The 9,517-nt window shown below is 52.3% G+C and overlaps 1 protein-coding gene across 1 annotated transcript; it reads left to right on the forward strand.

The window, feature by feature from the left end:
• The first annotated feature begins 856 nt into the window (after window positions 1-856).
• Window positions 857-9,358, forward strand: DDA1 (DET1 and DDB1 associated 1). Its single transcript, XM_066349343.1, has 5 exons — window positions 857-993; window positions 6,779-6,859; window positions 7,083-7,134; window positions 7,551-7,612; window positions 9,014-9,358. Exons 1-5 carry the CDS (start codon window positions 991-993, stop codon window positions 9,122-9,124), a joined length of 309 nt encoding a protein of 102 aa, XP_066205440.1. The 5' UTR covers window positions 857-990; the 3' UTR covers window positions 9,125-9,358.
• Window positions 9,359-9,517: the final 159 nt, after the last annotated feature.

A 9,517-nucleotide genomic window follows, 5' to 3' on the forward strand; every position in this document is an offset into this window, starting at 1 on the left:
CTCATCTCTCTCCTTCCTGTCTGTCTGTCCCTGTCCATCTCTGCCTCTGTAAAAAAAAAAAAAAAAAAAAATTTCCCCCCATTGATTTGTGAGAAAGAGGAAGGGAGAGAATTATCAATTCGTTCCACCTCGTTGATCCATTTAGCTGTACACTCGTTGATTTCTTCTCGTAGGTACTCTAAATGGGGATGGAACTTGCAACCTCGGAGCACCAGGACGGGCTTACTCCACTTAGCCACCCCACCAGGGCCGCAGGAGCTGTTTAGATATGCTGGAACCTAAGGTTGGGACTCTAGGGGGCCTGGAAGTGTTGGTGGGCTCCTGTCTTCAGGGTCTGCCGTGGGAACCCGATGAGACCTATGAAAATGTTTAAGCCCTAGTGGGATAGCTCCGTTCATTAGAGCATCCTTCTAATACACCAAGGTTGCAGGTTCCACCCCTGGTTGAGCACAAAACAGGAAAATCAACCAGTGAATGGGATAGGTTGAACAACAAATCGATGTTTCTCCTCTCACTTTCGCGCTCTCTCTCTCTCTCTCTCTCAAATAATCAATGAATAAAAAATTAAGAAAAAAAAAAAGCGTGGCAAAGAAACTAGAAAGGAAACCTGCCGAACCTCCTAGAGTTGCGGACTACAAATCCCAAGAGGCATTGTGGGCGGGGCCTCCGCCCACTTTCGGATTTTTCTGCCCTATCGTTTCTACGTCCCGAGCGGGGTTTTGCTCCCTCAACCGAACTTGACTACGAAGAGAGGAGCTATGGCGGCCAATGGGCGAGTGATTTATCTGTATTTGGCCAATGGGAGCATGCAGTTACTGCATATCCTGGGGCGGGGTTAGAGGACGGACCAATGACGGGAGGGCGACGGCGCCATCAAGGTGCGCTGTATCGTAGCTGGAAGTTACTGTGCGGCGGCGGCTAAGAAGGCGGCTGTGGTGGCGGCGGCGGCGGCTGAGGCGGCAGCTGAGGCGGCGACGGAGGAAGCAGAAGATGGTAAGGACAGCCGCAAGGCCCGTACTACCCATTCGCTCGACAAGATGGCGCCGCGGACCCACCCTTCTCCAGTAATACAGGAACCACCCCACCTAGCCTGGACCCTCAGGCCCGACCCCGCCCCTCCCTCTGACCTATGACCTTAGATCTCTGGATCTTGCTATGAGCTTTCTGCAGACCCCGCCTGGGCTTCTCCGATCCTTGACCCCCACCTAGGATTTTAGGCCCTGATACCTCATTCATTTCCGGGTCGCCGTACCCCTTGAAATCGCCTAGAGTGGGGATGGGGTTTCCCTGAGACCCCCAGCTTTGGCCTCGTCCTCGGCGCGTCGTGCCTGGGCCTCTCCTATTTAGGAGGGTTTGGCAGGCCGGTTTGGGCGTCAGGGAGGGGAAGGGTGCTTGACATCGTGACTGTCTCGGTCCCCCAGAGCCCTGACCCCACACCCATCATTCAGGGCCCGATCTGTCCTTAAAAGGGAGCAACTTTATCTCTCCAATCCCCAGACCCCTTACCTGATAAATGGGTATTAGTAATTGTTCAGACTTTAAAAGGTTGTGACAGTTTAGGAAACTGATGTAAAGGGTTTAAGGTAGTGAAGTTAACAGATAAGGACAAGCTTAGTGACTCCCGCTGGAGACATCCACTCCCACCTGTTTCCTGGTAGTTGAAGTGGGGGTAATGCCACCTGGTAGTTGGGAGTTTAAAATTCTCTTTGGGCCATTCTCTCATCCTGGGATCTCGGTATTCTGATTCTTGGGGTTTGGTTCCCCAACCTGTAATGTGGGATGGTAACCCAGCCTCAGTGTTGGGATGGAGTTCTTCCTTCCCCCCACCTCCTGCTATTTGGCATCCTATCAGGGCTGACAGGGGTGAGGGAGGCTTTTGTCTGGACAAGTCAAAACCCCAGCCCACAAGTCACAGCCTTTGAGATGTGTTGGGAATAGGCAAAAGAAGACTTGGTCAGCAAGGAGATGGGAAAGTGGGTTTCTAGAGTGTGGGGACCCACCCTTGTGTGCTGTTCTTGATTCATTACTGCAGCCTCATCACCCAAACCCCATCCAAAAAGAGGGCTCTGTTGATTCTGCCTCCAGAACACATCATGAATCCATCCGTGTGCCTCACCCTGGTCCAGGCATTGCCATATCCTGTCTGGAGGCCTGCCGCAAGCTCCTCCCTGCTCTTCTTGCCTTCACCCTGCCCTCCTTGCAGTTTATAATTCACCTGAAACCAGAGGAAGTTTTTGAAGGTGTAAATCAGATCATAACACTTTCTAACTTACAAACATTCTAGGAGCTCCCTTTTGTAACCCAGATGAAGCCCTAGCACCCACGGTTCCTGCCCACCTCTATGACCTCATCTCCAGGCTCTATACTCCTCCCTCCCTGAACTCCAGCCACACTGGCCTTGTTTTCACCTCCTCACACTCCAAGTCCCTGCCACTCCTGTGCCTTTGCACATGCTGTTCCTGCTTGGAATGCTCTTCCTCCTGTGAGCATCACCTCAGAGGGCCCCCTTTGTGACTGCGGCCTCAGTGTCTCTCTCTTAGCATACGACTGTTTTGTTTTGGGTGGGACACTTGGGGACTGACACACAGATATTCAGTGAGTGTTTGCTGAGGCATTGGATGGCTTCTGGACCCAGCTGTGGCTAGGATTTGTCTGGCTGAGGTCAAGATTTCTCCCCATGTCTGAAGCCTTGTTTTCCTGCTTAGCTAACAGAAAGTACTGGCAGAATCCTGTCTTCATACATTTATTCAGCATCGATGCTAACAGCTACCTTCTAGGGATCTCTGTGCAAAACTCTTTCCCTATGTTTTCTTATTGAGACTCAGAACAACCCGGGGAGGGGATCCTGTTGTGATCCTCCCTGATTCACCAAAGAGGCCACCAGGCTGGGAGGTGACACAGCCAGAGAGGATCGAGTGAGGTCTAGACTCCTGAATCTCTCACCACTCTTCTGCCAGCCCTATGTGAGTCCCATCAGACCCAGGGTAGAGTTAACCCTGCCTTTCTCTCTGCCCTTAGGGAGCTGCCAGTCCAGGGAAGACATGTAATTGGATGACCTCAGGGTATGAGGGTGGCTCTGGCAGAGGTCTCTGAGGTGTGGAAGCAGGAGAGGGAAGGGGCAGGGAGGTTTGTTGAGCTAGGTAGAGAGGTTGGCAGGTGTTTCCCACATGGAGAAAAGAGTACTCCTGGAGGGTGGGACAGCATGGGCTGAAAGTGTGTGTAGCAGGAGGCCAGTGAGGACCAAGTCCAGCCAGAGCTATGGAGGGCTTTGAGCTGGGACAAGGACCCCTCCTCATGCATCAGGTCTCAGTGCTTGTATCATTGTTGCTCAGCAGCCCTCTCTGATCACCCCAGACCAGAAAAGCTTCTCCCCACTGTCTGGGCCTCATATAGCTTCTCATGGTACCCTGCCCTCAGGGTCATTTTGCATTTACTGTGCAGCTGTTGGATCCATATCTGTGTTCTTTGCATTGGGTGCTCCTGAGGCTAAGAGCAGATAGGTCTGTTGTGCCTTCCCAGCGCCCCGGTGCCTGGCATGGGCTTGCTATATATTAAGGGCCTGAGAAAGACTGACTTGCTGGATGAGGCTGGCCCCATAGTCTCAGGCCAACCTGGGCAGGGGAACTGTGTCAGGGGAGGCAGGGTTGAGGGACTTTGGACAGTAGGTTAACCAGATGGAAGAACCACCTCCTGAGTGGGAGCAAGAGGCCTGTCCACATTCCAGCATCCCTGGCTGGCCTGTCCTCCTGAGGTCTCCCTGGGGCTCCCCTAGAGGTGAGGACACCTGCTCCTGCCTGCCCAGAGAGTGATGGCAGATCATCTGAACAGCAGCTCCCCAAGAGTTAGCACCTAGGCTCAGGCATGAGGATGGATCCCTACCCCCCCACCCCATGAAGGAATGGTTAACATAGCCTCTAGGAGCTCTGAGCCTTTGGATTTTTCTTTTCTTTTCCTTCCTTCCTCCCTCCCTCCCTCCCTCCCTCCCTCCCTCCCTCCCTCCCTCCCTCCCTCCCTCCTTCCCTCCCTCCTTCCTTCCTTCTTTCCTTTTTTTTGAGAGAGACAGGAACATTGAGTTGCTTCTGTATGTGCCCTGATCAGGGAATTTAACTGGCAACCTCTGTGCTCTGGGTTGATGCTCCAGAGCTATCCGGCCAGGACTTTTTTAGAGAGACAGAGAGAGGAAGGGAGAGGAGGGGAGGAGGAAGAGAACCATTTGTTCCACTCAGTCATGGGTTTTATTGCCTGCCTCCTATGTGTGCCCTGACAAAGTATTGAACCTACAACCTTTCCATCAGTGGTCTTAACCAGCTGAGCTAACTGGCCTGGGCAAGCCTTTAGGTTTTAGATGAGGAAGCTGAGCCATTGGCATGTCACATAATACGAGCTTGGCCTTTGAGGTTGGGCAAACCTGGATTCAAATCACCTTCCTCATTTTCTTATTGGGGTTGGATGATCTCAAATGAGTGTCATATGACCTTTCTGCCTCAGTTTTCTTATTCTTTTTTTTTTTTAAACCCTTTATTTTTATTTATTTATTTTTTTTTTATATTTTTCTGAAGCTGGAAACTGGGAGGCAGTCAGACAGACTCCCCGCATGCGCCCGACCGGGATCCACCCGGCACGCCCACCAGGGGGCGATGCTCTGCCCATCCGGGGCGGTGCTCTGTCGTGACCAGAGCCACTCTAGCGCCTGGGGCAGAGGCCAAGGAGCCATCCCCAGCGCCCGGGCCATCTTTTTGCTCCAATGGAGCCTTGGCTGCGGGAGGGGAAGAGAGAGACAGAGAGGAAGGAGAGGGGGAGGGGTAGAGAAGCAGATGGGCGCCTCTCCTGTGTGCCCTGGCCGGGAATCAAACCCGGGACTTCCGCACGCCAGGCCGACGCTCTACCACTGAGCCAACCGGCAGGGCCTTTTTTTTTTTTTAATACAGAGAGTGAGAGTCAGAGAGAGGGATAGACAGGGACAGACAGACAGGAACGGTGAGAGATGAGAAGCATCAATCATTAGTTTTTCGTTGAGACATCTTAGTTGTTCATTGATTGCTTTCTCATATGTGCCTTGACCGTGAGCCTTCAGCAGACGGAGTAACCCCTTGCTCGAGCCAGTGACCTTGGGTCCAAGCTGGTGAGCTTTTGCTCAAATCAGATGAGCCCGCGCTCAAGCTGGCAACCTCGGGGTCTCGAACCTGGGTCCTCCGCATCCCAGTCCGACGCTCTATCCACTGCGCCACCGCCTGGCCAGGCAGTTTCCTTATTCTTATGACGGAGTGATTCCAGATTGGGAAGCCTCTGTGGGCCAGGCCATGTGGCAAATCTCTCTCTCCCTGGCTGTCCCATTCCAAGCATGATAACAGTGTTGTACATTGAAAAAAAAATTTTTTTTAACTCAGTTCATAAGTTTTGTGTCTTTATTCATCACAAAGTTTTTTTTTTGTTTTTGTTTTTTTTGACAGAGAGAGGGACAGGTAGGGACAGACAGACGGGAAGGGAGACAGTTGTGAACCTTAGTTGTCTATTGATTGCTTTCTCATATGTTCCTTGACTGGGGGGCTGCAGCAGAGTGAGTGACCCCTTGCTCAAGCCAGCAACCCTGGGCTCAAGCTAGCGATCTCGGGGTTTTGAACCTGGGTCCTCCACGTCCCAGTCTGATGCTCTATCCACTGCACCACCGCCTGGTCAGGCAACAATATTGTACTCTTGTTCTACTAGGAAGTCACTCCCTTGCCCACAGTTCTTGGCCTTGATCCTTCCCCTTGCATCACCATGCTCTCATGCCTCAGTTTCCTGAGGTGGACATGGCTCCAATTGGCCTTTATTTGTCCATCTGTAACTAAGTCTCATTTCCTCCCCTGCCCTGCACCTAGAGTCAGGGCCCTCTTGCTCCAGAGCCCTCACCCTTGCTTGTCCAGCTGACCCCAGATGTCAGGGGACAAAGAACTTTTCAAGAGTCAAGCTGTGAATGAATTCTGTTGCTGGCTTTCCAGCACCTTGTGGGCCTGAGACCTCTGGTGCTGAGCCTCTGCCCCAGCCAGCAGGTGGCAGGGAGGAGCAGTCTGTTCCTTCTTGGTCTCTGGCCTCACCCTGGGAGGCCATCCTGCTTTGTGGGGCAACCTTTGGATGTGGGGACCCCAGAAGCAGCCCCTGAGCTGACCTTGGTCCGCACAGTGCTTTAGGAAAAAGTCAACTTTAAAAACCTGACACATTTAAGTTGGATTTCTGAGCTTTCTTGAAATTCAGAAGCCAGTCAACCCTGGGCTCCCAGTTCTATGTCGTGGCAGCCTGTGTCCTGGCTTCCCTGTCTCCTTCACCCCGGCTCCTGGTTTCCACCCGTGTTTATTGTCATGCTAGCCTGTAGGATTTCTTAGGGTGAATAAACCATTCTCCATCTGGGTGTCTATTAAAGGTAGTTAAATGGAGACGAGACTGGGAGTTTAATATCCAACAAGCACACAGGACAGATCTGCAGTTAGGCAGGCCTGTTCCAACTCTCTACCCTGCTGCTCACTTGTGGTATGACTTTATAATGGTCTGTGCTCTCTGAGCCTGTTTTCCCATTTAGCGAAGACCCCAAGATAGAATGTATACTTCCCTTGGGGTTGGTTACTTTTTCTGGTCATGACAGCTTACACATCAGGTGGCTAGCTGAAGCATGCATTCTGGGAAACTTACAAAAGGACAGAAAGAAGGAAATGAAGTCACCTAGAAGTCCCACCCACTGCTGCAGATGCTCCAGGGCTGGCCCCTGCAGGGTTTCTCACTTACCGTCTTCCCTATTTTTTAGGCAGATTTTTTGAAAGGATTGCCCGTCTACAACAAAAGCAATTTTAGTCGATTTCATGCCGACTCTGTGTGTAAAGCCTCGGTGAGTGCAAGTGAACGGAGCTGTGCGGGGAAAGGGGCTGGGGATAATGTGTGCCACCCCATGATTATTTCGCTGTGAATAGAGGCCAGTCTTCAGGCCCAGCCCCACCTAAAGATCTTTGTCCATCTTCTGATCTGCGTTGGAGGGTGGTTGCCGAGTCAAGGGGTGAGGGGATCCTAGTTATCTCACACTCCTAACACACCTCTTCTGGACCCTCCTGCAGAATCGACGCCCCTCAGTCTACCTGCCCACGCGGGAGTACCCATCTGAACAGAGTAAGTGGCCTGTCACTCTCTCTCATCCAGGTTGCTGAGGGGAAAGGTTGGAGCGTGGTGCAGGAGGTGACTTATGGGATGCCAGTCAGCTCCCAGTCCTTGGAAGCTGTGGAAAGCGTGGCTTTCTGCATGATCCCTCTTCATCTCTGCACATTGGTATCCACATCCAGCCCCTTGGGGAGCAGCTGGCTCCAGCCCCAGGCAGTGGCTGTGGGCTCAGGAGAGAAAATGCTAGGCTTCCTGAAATCTCCCATGTTGGGATACTGACTTGAGTTCCAGTAAGGCCACTCAGGGCAGAAATGGTCCTGGAGGCCAAGGAGGGACGAGCACTATCCTGGGAGGGGCAGTGCTAGCCATCATGGAAGTTGGGCCATCTCCCTGCTGCCTCTTCCTAAAACTTTGTCTTTCCTCCTCAGTCATTGTGACAGAAAAAACAAACATCCTTTTGCGCTACCTGCATCAGCAATGGGACAAAAAGGTAAGGCATGTGAGATTTGAGTGCTGGGATTCAGGGATAACAGGGATTCTAAGTGAGGATAAGAAGGACAGGGGTCTGGGAGACCAGGGGTTCAAGTGGAGTCTTGAGGGCTGAATAGGAGTTTGGTAGGCAATCCAGGAGAGAGGAGTGTTCCAGAGGAGGGAATGGCTGTGCAAAAGCCACAGAGCTCTGGTGCTCAGGATAGGCAAGGCTTGTCAGCTGTACCAAGGCTCAGGCACCTACAAGGCTTAGCTTCTGCTGCCTGCAGCCAGCACAGCCCTGGAGGTATATCGACTCTAGTGTGATTATCTGGAATCTTTGTTCAGTGGCAAACGTGCACACGATTAAAATTCAGGCAATACAAGAGGGTGTGGCTGCTGTGAAAGTTACCTTTCCTACCCTCCCCCCAAGATACTGCCTTTTTATTTTTATTTTTTTAGAGGGAGGGGAGGGAGAGAGGGAGGCAGGGAGCAAGGGAGGGAGGGGAGGACAGACAGGAAGGGAGAGAGATGAGAAGTATCAGCTAATATGTAGTTGTGGCACTTTAGTTGTTCATTGATTGCTTTCTCATATGTGCCTTGACTGGGGGGCTCCAGCTGAGCCAGTGATCCCTTACTCAAGCCAGCGACCTTAGGCTTTAAGCCAGCAACCTTTGGGCTCAAGCCAGTGACTGTGGGGTCATGTCTATAATCCTGTGCTCAAGCCAGCAACCCTGCGCTCAAGCTGGATGAGCCTGCATTCAAGCTGGTGACCTTGGGATTTCAAGCCTAGGTCATCAGCACCCCAGGTTGATGCTCTGTCTACTGCGCTACCCCCGGTCAAGCAAGATTGCCTTTTTTAACATGCAGGACATTTTTCTCTTTCTTTATTGGAAATCTCATTATTTATAATGAGGTCAGTTTGGTTTTTGCTCCTAACATTGAATCTGATAGCAATCTGCTCTGGTCAGGATTGAAGGGGGACCACATGATGAAGTGACTGCTTATGAAACTCAAGCTCCTTGCCCATGCTGGCCCCTTACTCAGTCATTGATTCCTGCCAGTGGGGAAAGGTTTCTCCACACTGGGCCACTTTCCTCTTCTGTGGCAGTGCATGGGCTCCCCTGGGCTCCTCTGGGCCCATGAGATTCCTTTGTCCTTAGCAGGGTGCGTCACTCCACTGAGCATTTTGGGTTGTACATGGGTTGTTGTGAGCCATGGTGACTCCTTGCAGTGCCCACTGCAGGCCTGCAGCCCCAGGGGACTGTGGCTTAGTGGGGCCGGTCTGGTAGTAGGAGGGATTGCCCAGCCAGGGCCCCTGGGTTTACCACCCTGCTCCAGGCCTAGCTTTGTGACCCCTGCAGCAGGATTTGAGGAAGTACCCAGATGAATTCTCAATGGCCCTCCTTCCCCCATCTCCCAGAACGCTGCCAAGAAGAGAGACCAGGAGCAAGTGGACCTCGAAGGCGAGAGTTCAGCACCCCCTCGCAAGGTCGCACGGACCGACAGCCCAGACATGCATGAGGACACTTAAGACTTATGCTCCCCCATAGGTGCCTCCTGTCTTGTCTGCTCCTCACCCACCTACTGTGTTGTAAGCACCCTGCCCGCCCACCCTGCCGGCCCGCTTGCCCACACCCCGCCATGCACACCACTTCCAACCTCATAGGAGCCGATGTATTTATTTTCCTCGAGTCTTTATTTATGCTGTAAAATGTACTGAGCGATGGTTAAAGGGGACATCAGACCCAGTAGTGTGATGTTGGTAGATGCTTCTTAAAAAAACATTGTTATTCACCACCCCATCCCAGATCCCCTCCTTCTGCTCCCCAGTCCTCTGGAGAACCAGAGTGTGTCTACAGCTGTCTAGAGATGCGCCCTGTTGCAGCTGGTTGACGGGGTGGGGCCTTTCTCCCTGGTCTGGCCT

The sequence above is a fragment of the Saccopteryx leptura genome, chromosome 1, assembly GCF_036850995.1.
Source record: "Saccopteryx leptura isolate mSacLep1 chromosome 1, mSacLep1_pri_phased_curated, whole genome shotgun sequence".
NCBI classification, from domain to species: Eukaryota; Metazoa; Chordata; class Mammalia; order Chiroptera; family Emballonuridae; genus Saccopteryx; species Saccopteryx leptura.

Coding starts and splice junctions, on each gene's coding strand:
- DDA1 (XM_066349343.1), top strand. Junction 7,135..7,550: donor GGAGTACCCATCTGAACAGA/GTAAGTGGCCTG, acceptor TTTCCTCCTCAG/TCATTGTGACAGAAAAAACA. Junction 7,613..9,013: donor ATCAGCAATGGGACAAAAAG/GTAAGGCATGTG, acceptor CCCATCTCCCAG/AACGCTGCCAAGAAGAGAGA.